This window comes from Macrosteles quadrilineatus, unplaced genomic scaffold (assembly GCF_028750875.1).
Source record: "Macrosteles quadrilineatus isolate MER2022 unplaced genomic scaffold, UCM_ALF_1.0 Scaffold_9__3_contigs__length_116548681, whole genome shotgun sequence".
NCBI classification, from domain to species: domain Eukaryota; kingdom Metazoa; phylum Arthropoda; class Insecta; order Hemiptera; family Cicadellidae; genus Macrosteles; species Macrosteles quadrilineatus.
The window spans coordinates 70,774,580-70,792,040 of record NW_026542602.1 but is presented as its reverse complement, the minus strand read 5'-3'; the positions used below and the strand labels follow the sequence as shown (position 1 = coordinate 70,792,040).

Here is a 17,461-nt window from a genome sequence, read left to right as displayed (position 1 = left end):
TTAGTGAAAACATAATATAGATATGTATAAAAATAAAAACTTCAACTCTTAGAGAGCCTTTGAATGTTATTAGACTAACGAAAAGGGTTGTGCATGTTTACAAGAGTTACTCAGCAACAAAAACCATTTAATTGATCTCTAAAAAATATATTCTGAAAGTGCACTGAGCAGCAGCATACAAAATACTATACTATAACTTGCCAAAATAGTTACAAAATGCTCGAACTGGCATTGTGACATATATAATTCGGCTTATATTTCTCCAACAGATTATTCATCTGTGAAGAAGTTATCGTGTCTAATAACACCCAAACACATAAACCTTGCCTAAACTGGTACCTATCTTGACAATTTATTTGTAGTGTCCTATATTACGGACCGTGGCAAACTGGGTTGGTAGCTAACATTACTGAAAATAATAAGACATTTTGGCTGCATTTAAGCAGCTACTGTCATGACAGAAAGGTCATATTCCTTTTCAAATATATCACATCAGCCTTTATGAAATACATTGATTATGCACGTAAACATCAATATTTAGTTAACAGCCAATTTACAGTATTTATTTTGCTTTTTGGAAATGCCACATTGCTATTTCATTTGCATCATTTGTTGCAAAAGAAGCCACATGACCATATAAACGAAAGCGAGTAAGCCCCTAACATTACGTGGAGAGATTAATTGACAACTTTATGTATGTATAAGCCTGAGACAACGAACTGACATCCCCCATGTCAAGATAAACCAATTTATTAATGAATTTTAGCCTTAACAGTAAGACCACAACCAATTTCTCAAAACTATGATAAAAATAGGGATATTCATTGGCACAGATGTACGATATGATATGAACTGACGCGACGTGACGAAGGAAAAATCAAACTTACACTGTAACGGATATACACTCCTTTGAAGTTAGAACGTGCCTTCTCAACAAACAGATATTTTTTCTCAAATAAAATCATAGATTAATCTGCTTTACACTGGTAAAATATCGGACATATAGAAATCACTACTAAAATAAACGGTATCAGCATTCTGACACATACTTTCTCCCATAAGTTTGACAACAACCTTTATCATGTGCAAGTGGTGAGAGTAAATATACGGAGATGGGATTTGTACAATTTTGTTCAGAATTTAAAGGTCTATAACCATAGATAAAAGACTCCTTTTATCTATGCTACAACATACTAAATTTTTATCAAACTCGTTTAAACTTTTTTTAAACTAGAGCAGGTAAAGTGATTAACTACAATAGATCCACCAATACGATTTCAATACTTTTTAAAGGTTCTTCCAAAAGAAGAGATACCAGTTAACAAACTAATAGTCTAATAACTCCGATGACGTACGGCACGGGAAATATTTTATTGATTGAATGATCAACCATATTTGGTAACTAACGCAATTAATATAATTATTGTTTTTACACGTATTACTCTTTAAACAATGCTAAATGGTCAAAATATGTATATTAATTTCACTCAATTTATCGCAATTAGATGAATTAGCTTGAGCCTGAGCCTTGAAAGTAACCGTCGATTTTGTCGGGTTTCGCATAGTACTGTATAATCTAATCATAGATGAAGTTATGTAATGAGATAGGCCACCATATGGAGTTTAGCGTGGGCATATTTTAGCCTAGTAGTGTGCTGCTCCTAGTATAAGGAGCTCTAAATATTTGCGTTACCAACGGAAGCGCAAACAATAGCATTGTTTCCTATTGTACAAGCATTCGAGCGCCCGGTTGGCAACGATATAAACAACTCATGGATCGCTGGCTCAGTGTTGGCCGCGCGGTCGAGCTTCCCCCACCACCTACTGGCAGAAGCCGACGCAGCCCATACATTCGCCATTATAAAACACACTTTTTATTTGCTGCACTGTTGAAATTTATAGGGATAGAATATTGCTAACGCTTGTCAAACTCTTTTTACTAGTTAAACCTTTTATGTCTGTTTTGTTTCTTGCAGAAAATAGCCCATCTGAATTCTTTAAAACTATAAATTCACTAAACCCGTTTTGTAGATGTTTTTAGACAACTGATATTGCTTGTTCCAAATTGTACATGGTAAAATAATAAGTGATTACAAAGGAGAAATAGAAAGTACAATATTTGTAATTGTAATTCTATTTTATTAATCGAAATATAGTACATAAACATTTAGAATAATTTTGCCAAGTTTTTGCCGCAGTGGTAACGTTATGTTTGACGTAAACGCGATATTTTTTCATTCAATGTTTAATGACAATGTATCTTACAAAATAGGTCATAAAAAAGTATGCCTATCACGTTAATGTCAAGCATAGATTTGCGGTAAAAACTGGACAAATGTAGTAGGGTTTTTAAGAGTTCAAATGTGTTATTTTCTGCAAGAAAAGAAGAGGACATAAAGTTTAGAACAGTAAAAAGTGTTTGGCATGCATTAGCAATATTTTATATCTATATATTTAAACAGAGCAGCAACTTAAAAAGGTGCGTTTTACAATGGTGAGTGTATGGGCTGCGTCGGCTACTGCCAGTAGATGGTGGGGGGAGCTAGACCGAAAACAGCGCCCGCAGTGCTACTGAGAGCGCAATCCAGTAGTTTTTACATCGTTGCCGGTTGGCGGTTTTTTGCTGTGTCTACTCACTATTTATATTACTGAGCGAAGCTCTTATTCGTCGACTCTTTTATGCATTAGTGATACGCAAACAATTACAGGTCTATTAAAGACCTACCTTAGGGCTATGCCTCATAGATCTATAAAGCAATTCCTTTTATCATTTAGACATGTCTACGCACAGGCCCCTGGCTATGTAGACCTTTTCCTCATAATTTGATAAGGTATTCTTTTTTTCCTCTTTGTGCCATTTATATATAATATACTTTTGTAATTTTTTAAGTTAAGGATTGTATAACAACTAATGTAAATACCATGAATTGTATTATGCAGTTGGGAAATAAAATATTATTTCATTTCATTTTCATTTCATATGGACTAACACGATCGGGTGACATTTAATTGCGAAGCATTCGTTTTGGCTTTGAAACTGTCAGATATTGTATTTGCGGAGGTTTATATGTATTCCTATACAGTTATAGTTTTGCCAGCATATCTGGGAAAATGCACACTAAATATGCAAACCAACTCCTGTTCTGGTTTCAACTTACTACAAAATTCCCGTACGTAGAACGGGCAAACAGCTAGTTCTACATACTTTCTTTGTAAGTTTACTATAAGTTTTAATTTGAGATTTATTGTAGTGTTTAATCAATAGTTTTTTTTTGAAGTGGAATAACCTAAACTAGCTGTTTAAATAACCTCGACTCTTACAAAACAACCTGAGAATAAAGATTAAATAGATTCGTACGGAAATATATTTGTTCATTAAGTAAGTACTATGAAATGTTCCAATGGGCGGAAAACAATATTGTTTAAAAAGGAGATTTTAAATAGGCGCTGTCTTACGCTTTGAGCAAAATAGGTTACTAGCATGTATAGTATATAATAGTAAATGGAGCATCCGTATATAACAGTAAATCCTAGAGGTAGTTTCCGTTTCTTTATGTTTCCTAAACAAACCAAAAGTATGCATGTCAATGCTGATGAAAAGAAATTTCGTGATTAGTTTCGATAACTGGGTAGTGGAACTAATCTGATTAAGGTATGTTTGCTAATTTAGCGGTTTTGACCAAGAACTAAGCTTACCTCAACACACATTTATTTTAATTTTCACATTTCACAGTTGTGTAAAGTGCAAAGTAAAAAATCAACTGCAGTGGGTGATCGTAGATGTTGCTGTGATCTTGGAAGATCTTTCTAATTTCACTGTGATCGTAACATACAGGGTGATTGAAAAGTATGGGTACGGCTTAATATTTTAAAATATAATGCAGATTGAGCTACAATACTTGGTACAAAGTTACAGGGCATAAAACTCTATTTTAACACATATTCATTGATCCAATAACTCTTCAGGGGGACGGCCCACAAGGAGTCGGAAGAAAATCTTAAAAGGAAGCATAGGTCAATATGCACATCAAATTAAAGGTCTTTTTAGTAGAATACAATGCCGCAAACCGTACTTCAAAAGGTTGATCCTGCGCAAAATGGCAGATGTTCAAAGATTTCTTGAATCCGCCATTTTGAATCTTTGAACGACTATCATTTTTTACTCAGGCATTCTTTTGAGCTTGAATTTACGGCCGCAAACCCTACTTCAAAAGGTTGATCCTGCGCAAAATGACAGTTGTTCAAATATTCATTTAATTTACATTGCTATTATACGCTTACTCCTCAGGGGGCACAGCCCTAGGAATCGGAAGAAAATTGTTAACGTAAGCATAGGTCGATATCCACATCAAATTAAAGGTCATCACTAGTAGATTACGATGCCGTAAATTCAAGCTCAAAAGAATGCCTGAGTAAAAAATTATAGTCGTTCAAAGATTCAAAATGGCGGATTCAAGAAATCTTTGAACATCTGCCATTTTGCGCAGGATCAACCTTTTGAAGTACGGTTTGCGGCATTGTATTCTACTAAAAAAGACCTTTAATTTGATGTGCATATTGACCTATGCTTCCTTTTAAGATTTTCTTCCGACTCCTTGTGGGCCGTCCCCCTGAAGAGTTATTGGATCACTGAATATGTGTTAAAATAGAGTTGTATGCCCTGTAGCTTTGTACCAAGTTTTGTAGTCCAATCTGCATTATATTTTAAAATATTAAGCCGTACACAGACTTTTCAATCACCCTGTATGTTTAACTTGCAGATGTAGCTAAAATCGCAACTCGCTTTTTCCAATGTGTCACTTTCGGTTTCTACTTACTTACATTTCAACAACGACATCGGTACTTTTTCTACTTAGGAAGTAAAACTACAAACGTCCAAAACCCCAGATTTGTGCGTTTTTTGTCACATTTCCTCCTAATGTTTGCTAGATATGTGTACCGATTATAGTTTAGAGATTACGTAATCTTTTAAAAAAGAAACCTTTGTTTGGATAAAGGTGGTTTCTTCAAACTGTCATTAGCTAATATGTTAACATTAAAAGTTGCTTACGAATAAATGGGAAATAAATATAATTTTCGAAAACTTAAAAAATTTAAAACCAAGGGAGATTAATAGCTTCGGTACTGCACCACATCAAGTGAATGTTTTTTTTTAGCAAATCATAGTGAGTTTTTAAAGCTTTACGTTGTTAACGTTACATGTTTTGTGGCCTGTGTATTTATTTATTTATATATTTTCCAACGAATTACCACCTACAATACAGTTTGATTAGAAGGACAGTTTGAATTGGTCGTAATCGTAAGTACTATAGTTCTTTTCTTAAATGTAAACGTTGGTTTTTGGTACTGCTACTTTTCCTTAGAACTGGTGTTAGCAGCAAGAATAATTTTTACGTACAAACACATCACTCTTTACAACTATAGTTATCGTTAGTGCTGTACCTTATTTCTTACTAAATTTAAACTGTATAATTTTATTGCGTTTTCTGTCTGGACTCCAAAATGTTACTTTATGCTATGAAAATGATAATACATTAATGAACGATTTTTTTAGCAAACCATCATGAACTTTTAAAGCTTGGCGTTGTTAACGTATAAATGTTTTGTGGGCTGTGTATTTATTTAATTATTTATATACAAGCTGCTATACCCGTGCGTTGCAACGGGAAGAAAATGTGACCCAGAGAGCTATTAAAGTGGTGCTGATGTGCGTTTTAAAATACAACAACTCTATGATTTAGTATTAAAATATAAACTGATTTTAAAGTGTACCTACTTACTTTCAACCCCCTACTTTTAATGTTAATGGATCCAAAAGAATATGACAACATACCTTAGTGTAGCAATAGCATCAATTGCTTCATATTGATGCTTCATGAATGACATGTTTTATCATAATTCTTCAATTTTAGTCAAGCCTCTTTATACTTAGCTTACAATATAAACTACAAAATACACGAAACTTTGAGCAATACTTACAAAACGTATATACAACCTTTCTTTAAAATCAAACATAACCCTCCTCATACATAAAGCGCCACAAACATCTTTTTCGAGTAAATAAACAAACACCAGTTCATTGTACTGACCAGCTGTTTCATTAACTAAATTAAATTAAATCATCGAAACTTTAGAAGCATGCCAGGCGTAGCCCTTTGGAAATCAGCCTGTGGGGCAGAGCCCTTAGGAAATTCATCCATATCAATACTTTTCGGAAAATCTACACACTCTAAGCTTCATTTTGATGTATCATATGCTTATATTTGTATTTGGTAAATGGCTTTAACCGTTTACATACAATTTGATTGTATCACTTTAATAATATAATAGATAGATTTGCCAACGGATTTAAACCATTTTTACAGTTTGATTAAGCCTAAAAACGATTATTATAAAATTTGATGACACTATCAAAACTTTCAAATATTGTAATTTGCTTTGGTTAAAGCGTAGTAAATCCCCTAATTCATTTCTGTATTTGTGTGTGTAAGCCCGTTGGTAACGCATTAATTTCCTTATTTCTCAGTGTTTCGTGAAAAAAGAGCACCTTTGTTAATGAAAATTTAAACCCGAATAAAGTGTGCAGTAGTGAGGTTGAGGTAGTATTTTTACTACTTTTAACCAGTGTGAAAAGTAACTTTCAATTACAGGCCTCCGTAAGGGCTATGCCTCATAGATCTATAAAGCAGTTCCTTTTATCATTAGATATAAAATATGGACTAACATGATCGGTTGACACTTAATTGCGAAGCATTCGTTTTGGCTTTGAAACTGTCAGATATTGTGTTTGCGAAGGTTTATATGTATTCCTATACAATAATAGTTTAACCAGCATATCTGGAAAAATGCACACTAAATATGCAAACCAACTCCTGTTCTGAATATAAGGTTTCAACCTACTACAAGATTCCCGTACGTAGAACGGGCAAACAGCTAGTATTTTGATAAAATTTGGAATATGTTTTTATTTCTTACCAACTATTAACATAAAAAAACAGTTTAACCCTCCCTGATGCAGCAATCCTAAGTACTTGTTAAACTAATTCTATTTAAATAGGAAATAAATGTTATATTTTTAAGTAGACATTTTAGTGTAAATCTAATCAGGCAAATGGAAATTCGCTTAGTTGCTGGTTTGATGCGGTGGGGGTTTTTAGTCTTCACGTACAGAGACTTAAATGTTTGTATTAAATTGTTAGCAATCATTAATCGTGGACAGAATCTTCCACAAAAGATAATTACAATATAGTTTAACACCCTAGAACTCCTTAGAGTAACATTAAAAAAATATTTTTTGTTAAGGCTTCGTCATAGTGTAAAAAATACTCAATACAACAAATTCATTAATTTTACATAAGTAAACGTTGATAGTTGTATGCGTATTGTATTTTTTATATATCTTCTGTATACATCTAGTCCTCTATATTTTCTGTGTACACAAATGCTTTTGTATACAATTTATTTTGCAACTCACAATAACTGAGAAATATGTTTAACCGGTGAACTGTTTTTATAAATTTTTGCCATTATTTCTCAACCCGTGCTTGAAAAAATAGTGACTCGTGGATAAAGCCAGATACCAAATTTAATCTAAATCGGACCACAGGTTTTGTCTGTAGATCTGTATCTGGATCATACAAGTGTGTGTATTATATTACCTGATATTACTCAAAATATGTTTTATTCTACCTATAACGTTTAATTAAATTAAACATTAAAGTCACGCTCCCTCCATTTTTGAAGTATTCAGTCCAAAAATGTAATAAATTTACTTGCGCATACTTTTTTATTTCGTGTTAATAAATAATTGAGGTGATGCAATACACTTATGTAGGCAGTCGCAGCAGTCAAAGCCGGGCATAGCGCCTAGAGTTTCACGAACGCAAACCGCGCAACGAGTAGCTAAATGAGCCGTAGAGTAAGTGAACCATCTAATATTTTGAAGAGGGTTCACTTACTCTACAGCTCATTGTGCCAATGATCTGTAGTGTAAGTGAGCCATATAATATTTTTCTGCAGGCTCGTATAGTATACGAGCCTATTCCTATAATTTATATTGATTCATGATTTTGGCTCGTATACTATACGAGCCGATTCCTGAATTATCAAATAATTCGTGCGCTTGGCTCATAGTCACTATGATCTGTAGAGTAAGCGAACCTTCCTACTGTATTTTTAAATATAATACACGAGGCTCATAGGCACAATGATTTGTAGAGTAAGTGAACCCTCTTCATTTAATTTTTATTTTCGATAAGCTCGTATAGTATACGAGCCTGTAGTGCAAGTGAACCTTCAATATTATTTACAAAGCTCGTATAGTCTATGATCTGTAGAGTAAGTGAGCTGTCCCCCAGTATACATTTACTTTCTTTAGTCTAACAGCCGCGATGATCTAAAACGACACAGCTGCATAGGTAAAAATTTAGGCAGCGTTCCTCTGTAAAAAAGTAACTTGCTCGATGTTTTTTGAGCATGGTTGTGTCGTCGGCAGTGTTTATTAGCCTAACCTAAAATTTCAATTTCTAAATAAATTATTGAAAATATACTACAGTTTTCAAGTGTCGGTAGGTTTTGCCACATTCTCATTATTTCGTCTTAATTAATTTGATCAAACTATCAAAATATTTATAAAAACTGCATTCTAGAAAATAGAAACCTTGCAAACTTTATTTGACAAGGTTTAGTTTTGACTAGGCTTGGGCCAGATGGGAAGGCCTTTAGTGTAGGCCAGGATAGAAAACAATTTTTCTTCAATTAACTTATAGACTATTATTGTCTTATTATACGTAATTGATAAGTGACAAGATCAGTTTTTAAAGTCTCTACCATCGAGAATAAGTAGGCCTAAGCAAATTGCTTCTTCCACGCTAAAAAGATTTTTCAAGAAACCCTTATCAATAAATTTTTGTAGTCCACTAAATTTGTAGAGTTCCACAGAGAACCTACAATATATTATGTAAATACCTTTAGCAAAGCATAAGCTATTACTTAACTTACCCCATCCAGGATATTTCATTCCGATCATATTTAGGACTAGGCCTACAGGTTCGGCCTTACAGGCTACCAGCAAAAGTTGCATTTATTAAAAAAATATAAGTTATGCCTAGCTTAAGGGTGCGCTGTACCTCATATCCGAAATCTCCTCGGGCTTCAGTAGCTATGTTTCACCATTGAACAGTGCCGCAAGAAGCGCTTGCAGACGTTTCCAAGATTACTGTTTTAGAATTAACAAATAATGATAGCGACACACTCTAAACGGCTTATAGTAGTACAAAGACCAATCTATAGTTCTGCGTTTTTCAAATGTTCAAAAAACGTTTTTTTTAGCGAATTTCCCTATAGGGAAGTAGATATTAATAAGTTAAGGCTAGTTGAAAAGACCCTTTTTTCTTGTACTACAACTCAAGTTTATAAGGTGTGTAATTTAAAATAATTGAAATATAGAAACAAAGAACTAGAAAATTTCATCCTCTTTAATATGAGACCTTAAGGCCGTCGACACACGGGAAGACTGTTTTCCAACTGAAATCGGCAACCAGTTGGACAAACTAGTCGCCTACGTCCCGACCAATGTAGTTAAGTGGGACAGTGCACACGGTGCGACTGCGATGCGACCAGTTGAGGACCAGTCGGCGATCCGTCGTTAAGCAACCGGACCTGCCGGTTGCTAGGTGATTTCAGTCGCCTGGTTTGAACAACTTTTCGCATATTTGTATTGCGCTTTTCAAGGATCAGGTATACCAACTGCGATAACTCTTCGTAAGTACTTTTGACATCCTGTACATAGACTGAAATTTTGCGTCTGTTTCTTGTAATGCAGCAACAGCTACAAAGAGCCTACATTAAATATTTGTTTTAACATAAGGATGTACCCAACACCTTCTACTCTACGCTTTCTTGATTGTTTATAAAACACTAGGTCTTTTTCATCTCTATTACTCATTTCAAACACCATACACAGTAGGCCTACACAGTATCGTTATAACAAAATTAGAACTCATTCACTGTCTCAACTCAATTATAGTCGCGCCCGTGTGCGGATGTAACCAACGCAACTGCTACCGTAATCGCGTCACAAAACAGTTGGTTCAACTTTAGTTGGGTTTCAGTCTTCCCGTGTGTCGACCGCCTAACTTTGATTCTACCTTCAATATATCAGGTGAAAACAGAAATCTTGCAAACCCTTGCATTCGGTTGCGTGTCTGGGGTAAAGCGCGCCCTTAACACTGATTTTTGATCGTAGCCATAAAATATATTTTTGTGAGATAATGAGTGATGCTATGTAGCCATTGTTTTTGTCACTCCCGCAGTAAAATAAAAATTTTAAATACCGGTACTACTTCTAAGTTTGTGTTCTCACCAATATCAAAGAGGAAAGTTATTTTCACCTAAGTACCGTACTTAACTTATTCATTTTGAAAATGAAAAACACGGGAAACAAAAATTTTAACTAGGCCTAAGTTTTAAACAACTTAAAAACTTATGTGACCTCATAATAAATCCAACATAGTATCTATCATATTTTAATCATTTAGATTGAAATACCCTGGTAATAAAACCATTTTGGTATGTTCTTGGAACATTTTTCATTGGTTACTTAATCAAGAAAAATCAATTATCATATGGCAACTTGTAAAAAAAATTCTGAAGTAAAAACTATTAAGTTATTTTCCCTCATGAAAATATACCCTTTGTGAACATATACTTGGGGCTACATACACTTAATTTTGAAACTTCATTAAAACACCCAAAGTACCATTTTTTTAAAGGATTTTAAAGCATATAAAACTTTTGGAATTCAATGCTGGTACATTTAATGGAAATCAGAACTTTTATTTGTTTGTAGGATGGACAAGTACAAGAAAGGAAGAAATGAAGAGGAACCCTGGGAAAAACACTTGATACCGATCAGCAATCTTCCAGAGGACTTCCTTTGGATGCATGTGAGATATAATTTCTTCTTAGTATTTTATTTGTTATGAAAGCTTGTAATATTTTATAACTTTTATACGGATTAATGTTCCTGGATCAATTTCCACAGTCACCTTCATTGAATAGTAGTCGACATCAGACTCCAACTCCTCAAAACACTATTCTACACCGACGTTTTGGCCTCAATGTAAGGTACTATCCTCAGGGTGATTTGACTTCCACAAAGATTACGGTCGTCATAAAAAAACTACGATTTTATAAGTATTTTCTACGTTCACCTTATGTAGGCCTACACCTTACGTTCCTGTAGTACTACTCAAACAGGAGTTGGTTGTTTTGCTCTTTTAACAACTTTATTTTTGCCTATTACACGCCTAATTTATTCCTGAGGTTATGTAGTAGCATTGACTATTGGAAACAGAAGAAGACATCCCATCTATATGGATCAGCTTTCGCCAATTTTTTACTAAAACAGAATGTAGTTGTGTGAGCCAGTCACAGATTGGGCTAGTTTCTAAAACTCTATTTTGTACCTTATTTTTCGTTACTGACATAGTTGCTGGGTCACAACAGTTGCTATAGCTCATAATAAGTCATTCCATCAGTTTGACTTGGTAAAAACCATCGTGTAGTTGGCAGAAATGAGTAATTTAGATATCAGCGCAATCTGTAGGTGGCTTACATCAACTAAGACAAATTTTATTAAAAACCTGGCTACACCTTTAACATGGGGATGGAATGTCTAGTTGTTGTATTAATAGTCAAAGGTAGTAGGTACTTCAGTCTTGTTTTTCATTTACATTTTGTTTCCATATTGATCTTATGACTGTTGGTCTTTACTCCAGAACTTGTCTTGAGTTGAAGCAATCCTATTGCCTCCATGCTGATCTTTCTGATTAATTTGTCTGTAGTTTGCTAACTGAAACAGGCCATTCCTTCAGAGGTGACCACGTATATTAATTAATTTATTTTGCCCCAAAAGGCTTTTTACAAAAATGGAGAAGCCATGGACGCTTCACCATTGCTGATGCCCACTTGTCAGCGCCCTCTCTCTGGCAGTAGCCACATGGTCCTTATGCGGGCCCTGCTTAGATCAGACCTAACGGTCTACACTACAGAACCCTACCCCAAAGATTAGCTACTTTGTAACTTAATTCACAGGCCTTAAGCCTTAATGGGCATGGTTTACAGCCATTTTTGTTGAATTTAAAATCTTATAGGCTACCAGTTATGAAATCAATTTTTTAAATAATATTTTGATAATGCAACTTTTGTATTTTCAGGTAAACCCAGGGACAAAGATGAGAAATGTGCTCGACTATGCCATTGCTGAGATGAAAACGAGGAGAGTTGTTGTGTGGTCGGGGTCGGGTGCCGCAGTCGGCAAGGTCATCAGCTGTGTGGAAATCATCAAGAGGCACCACACCTTCCACCAAGTCAACAGAATATGTTTTCGAAAGTAAATTGTTCTTTTTGCTATAGCTAATTGAGAGGGACCACACTAAAACGTGAAATTGAAAGAAAATACTTTTTATTATAGGTCAAGAGTACTGTACAAAGGAATGCAAAAGCAGGAATGAAATTCCACTTTTTGCCATTAAAAGAGTTTAAACAATTTTTAACATCCATTGTACGCAGTATGACGTACAATGATTAATCATCTGTAGAGAAAACCCCTCAATAGATATGCCCTATTTGTTTGCCAAAAGACTGTTTCCTATTATTATAAATAAACAGTCATATGTTTTTTTTTAAATTCTTTTGTCAACAACAGATAATAATTTAGTGTGGTTTTTGTTGAATGAAATAAAGAAGATGGTTTTTGTTAATATTTATTTTGTCATTTTTTAATGTTTGATATTATGTAATCGTCCGTGATATCAAAGTTATTGACGATATCAAGTATTGAAAATAACAAAACACTGAAAATTAAATAACAATGATAGGCCTAAACTGCATTGCAGAGACCTTGGATGTATCACAACAGACTGTGGGCTGTGTCACCTATCCAAGGCTTTTGACTGTGGATCATGGTATACTCTTAGGGTCACTCAGGCTTTTCATGATTTGAATATATTAACATAAAAGGCTATTCCTTGTTCCGAACAGTACCATAATTTAAAGCCAGATCACAACCTTTTATGTTAATTTGTTTTGCGTCAGATATTGTTCAATCTTGAACTGGTTTCATTTTAGGGTGAAGGAGTATTGGGACCCTTTGATAGAAGATTTGGATCCTTTGGTGGTGACTCGTGATCTTCCGACCATTCATATCCTGCTGAGTAAAGACCCAGTGGATACTTCTCAGCCTGGGTAATCTACGCAGATAATCTGCGTTTTATCTTAGTTAACAAGAGGTCGTCTCTGATGAGTGTAAAAACTAGCCTATTTGTTGCCCAAATTCTGCAATGGTAGTCAGGCCCTTTTACCTGCAGTGGGGCAACTGCTAGTATTGTCAAGGTGGCAAAATCTCTTGCTATAAAAATATTCAAAACTCTTAAACTTGGCCTTTTTCTTCAGTCTGACCTTACAAACCATCAAATGGTATAAGGATATGTTATGCTATCTCTTCAACCCTAGCAGTGGCCAACCGTCGCCTGGTGACGGTATGACGTTGATGCTTAGAATGGCCAATGTCGTCTGGTGACGGTATGGGCCGAAATTTTTGTAACGGTAAAAAAACACTTACAATCAACTCAGATGAGAATAATATATATACCATTCGAAAGATCACATTCTGAACTTTCATTTGATTACATAAACAAACCCTGTAGCAGGTATATAACAATGTCACGACGATTAGAAATCAAATGAAATTTTGGCGCGGTACGACTTTTGCAGCCGACACTTGGGAACTGGCAAAACACGTCTTGTTTGGCATTACCCTGCTCGGGTAATTTTCGTCTTGGGATGTTGCGGGTGGTACCACTGGATAGCCATTGATTTTATCTTCATTGTGGTAGTGATATTTATAACTAAATATTGATTGCACAATCGGTACGATTTTATGAAAACAGCTGTTTTCGAAATTTCTAACAAATGGCCAACAGTCGTCTGGTGACAGTATGGAAAATACAAATTATATACAGTGAAAGTCATTATTACTAGTCATATAGTATTTCATTTTGAAGAGGAAGAAATTTAGATTCAGAGAGTGGCAGCCCTGCACTCAGGGTTATTTCTGTATGCTCGCATGTAGACGACGGAAGTGAGTCATTACTGCTACAGTCTGTCAGCTGTCTTGTATTCGCCATTGTTTGTTTGTGTTGTTGCCGGTAATAGTTTTATCCGCGATTTATTACTATGTTATTAGTTTGTAGTGTTAGTGAAGTGTTGTGTGTGTGTGTATAACAGTAATCTTCATGCATAAATATTACTGAATTGTGTGAAATAGGCTAGTGTTCATAAAAGGTTGTATTTTGTTAGCATCATGTCCTAAAATGACGATTCTGACATTCAGAGATTGTTGTACCTATATAATGATATACCCAAGGTGTTATACATTTTTATAAAGGTAAATGAATACACTACAACATGTTTATAATGGTTTGGGGGCATATTCTTCTGCATATAAAAAGAATTTTGTAAAAAAGTTATAGCCTATACTAAATAGACCTACTACTGTATTTTGTTAGCATCATGTTCAAAAATGATGATTCTGACATTCAGAGGTGCTATATATGCTATATAATGATTTACCCAATGTGTTATACATTTTTATAAAGGTAAATGAATAGGTACACTACAACATGTTTATATTGGTTTGGGTGTAAAAAATTTGGTAAAAAAATTATATAGGCTACTAAATACTGTACACTCCATTTTCTCGAAATGCGCAAAAAATTCAAAACGTTCTCAAATTGATACATAATCATAGGTGAAAATAACTTTTTACCATCATACTTATGACTTTTTTGGATTCCTTACTTCATTAGCTTTACAAATATGTAGGCTACATATCATCAGCCTACATAATGTTTCACAACACAAGCAAACACTGTAGGCTATAGTTTACACTTATTTGCGGTTTTGCGGTTATTGTATTATTATGTCCCTATTACGTACCTACAAAAAAAAAATATTTCTAACATGTTATACATTTTTATGTAGGTAATTGAATACACTACAAGATTATTATGTTGGTTTGAAGTAAACAAATTTGGTACAAAAGTTGTACACTAAGTACTGCGAATTTTTTTCTCGAGAAATCGCTAAAATATAAAAACATTATTTTATATACGTATGTTTATAGGTAAAAGATTATTTTTACCATAAACTTTATGACTTTTTTTGATTTCTTACTTCATTAGCTTTACAAACATGTATATATCATTATTAGTATACACATATATTATAGAACTTTTTACAACATAAACTAACACTGTACGGTTTTCAATTTTTTCGGTTCTCCGTTTGTCATTATATTTCGCCCCAAAAACTTATAAAAAAAAATATTTTCCTAACATCTTATCTTACTAATATTATAAATCTGAAAGTTTGTGAGTTTGTGTGTATGTTTGTGTGTATGTTTGTGTGTGTGTTTGTGTGTGTGTTGCTCAATCACGCATAAACTACTGGACGGATTGGGCTGAAATTTGGCATGATGATAGCTCACATTCCCGATTAACATTAAAGCATATTCTTATCTCAAAAACCCTTTCGGGCTCCGCCCCAGTGGCTCTGTAGTTCCCCATGTTAATCTTATGATTTTTCATATTTAAAATGAATTAATGAATCTTAACAGCTGTTTCAATTAAACAAGTTGGTTCTGTTCTATGATATTCAATAGCATAAAAGTTAAAAGGATTACCAACAGGGTGCAGCACTATTAATTTTTTTTTAATATATGACAACAGCTAATTTCCAACCAAAAGGTGAGTGAGCGTAGCGAACGAACTTCAACCTGGAGGCGAGTTAGCGTAGCGAACGAGCTAACCTGAAGGCAAGTGAGCGCAGCGAACGAGCTCCAACCTAAAGGTGAGTGAGCGTAGCGAACGAACTTCAACCAGGACGTGAATGAGCCATGCGAATACTTATGAAGTTAAACGGGGCGAAGCCCGCGGGTACAGCTAGTGTTATATATTTCTATGTAGGGAATTAGATTGTCTACAAAATGTATATAATGAATTTCCCATAAAAAATCCGTAGAAAAAAATGCAGATGCCGCTTATGAAATTTCAAAAAAAAAATTCAAATGTTTTTATTTTTTTCACTTTACCGATAAAATACACTGTCTAAATCATTATGATATTACTATTTCTAGATTCTCCTGCTCTTTCCGAACAAAATGAATATGAGATTGGCTAGGTTTACTTGTACGGTTGAATTTTTACGAATTTTCAAAAAATGGTCTGCAAAATCGCCAAAATGGGTTGGCCATTCCCCACTTCTAACATTGGCCACTGCTAGGGTTAATTACAGGAAACAATAAATTTTTCCTTACAGTTGAAACATTCGTTCTTTCTAAAAACAGGTATATGAAATCAAACTTATTTGTTACTAAATGCTAATGTCAGTTAATCTGATATTTTCTTTCACACAAAAAAGTATCAACGGTTTTACAAGCTTATAGTGTCTTGCTGTCAAACTACTATTTTGCTGGTACTCAAACATGTTCGGTTCACTACCATACTACAAAGATACTTTTAATACTTTCTTATTAAAAATACAAAAAAGCTAATGGTTAAAATATATTTGTGATATGCATATCAGCAACATTGACCTAAAATATTGAATATTTTGTCTGTTTCAGCTATCAAGGGCCCTTGGCTGACTTGAACCAAAAGAGAGACACACCGAGACATCAGAACAAGCCTCAACGAAGAAGAATAGACGGTGACAAATTTGAATCATTTGGTCTTCGCTCTAATAGAACTAAAACTCAAAAGAGAAAAGATCGGGAACCAGAGAGAAAAGAAAGAGGTCCTAGGAGAGATCAGGATGTGGAGAAGAGAGACAAAAGGGTGGAGAATAAACTTAATGAACCAGAAAGTAGGAATAACCACAAAAAAGAAACAAATACTTTAACTGCAGGACCTTCTGATGTCGGTTGAATGTAAATAAAAATAGTTTTATACATCTGTGTGATTTCATTTAAATCCAAAAAATGTTACATAAATCCCGCTACATAATTATTTAAGTTTGTTTATCTTTTATTAGCCTCTAATTAATTGCAACTAACCTTTTACATTTATTTAATAAAATGACGTGATTAAATTTTTTAAATATCAATTGTTTATTATTCTTTCAAATTATAAAAGCCAATCAAATTTAAATATAACAATATCCAAGATTTAATATCAATTTCAGTAAGAAATCTAATGCAATTAGACAGGCGAAAATCAACTGTAATTCAAGCAGAGAGTCGCAAAATTGTTAATATTGTCATCTCCAATTTAAAATGTTCTAAAATTTGATATTTCATGTGATACTGCTTATTTTGTAACCTGGTTAGGATTGCTGCCATAAAATTATATGTTTTTTTACCCAACAAAATATGTTGGGTACTGTATTCAGTGACCAAAGC

At 34.1% G+C, this 17,461-nt stretch overlaps 1 protein-coding gene across 1 annotated transcript; it reads left to right on the top strand.

Annotated features, from left to right (window-relative positions):
- The first annotated feature begins 8,485 nt into the window (after window positions 1-8,485).
- On the top strand, window positions 8,486-16,996 carry LOC129003801 (ribonuclease P protein subunit p25-like protein). Its single transcript, XM_054432108.1, has 5 exons — window positions 8,486-8,567; window positions 10,850-10,946; window positions 12,219-12,394; window positions 13,132-13,248; window positions 16,688-16,996. The coding sequence occupies exons 2-5, from the start codon at window positions 10,851-10,853 to the stop codon at window positions 16,986-16,988; spliced, it is 690 nt and encodes a 229-aa protein (XP_054288083.1). The 5' UTR covers window positions 8,486-8,567; window position 10,850; the 3' UTR covers window positions 16,989-16,996.
- The last annotated feature ends 465 nt before the right edge of the window (window positions 16,997-17,461 follow it).

Excerpts from the sequence above, each read along its gene's own strand:
- LOC129003801 (XM_054432108.1), top strand. The coding sequence starts at position 10,851 with ATGGACAAGTACAAGAAAGGAAGAAATGAAGAGGAACCCTGGGAAAAA. Across the intron at positions 12,395-13,131 it reads AACAGAATATGTTTTCGAAA|GGTGAAGGAGTATTGGGACC; the intron begins GTAAATTGTTCT and ends GTTTCATTTTAG. Across the intron at positions 13,249-16,687 it reads GTGGATACTTCTCAGCCTGG|CTATCAAGGGCCCTTGGCTG; the intron begins GTAATCTACGCA and ends TGTCTGTTTCAG.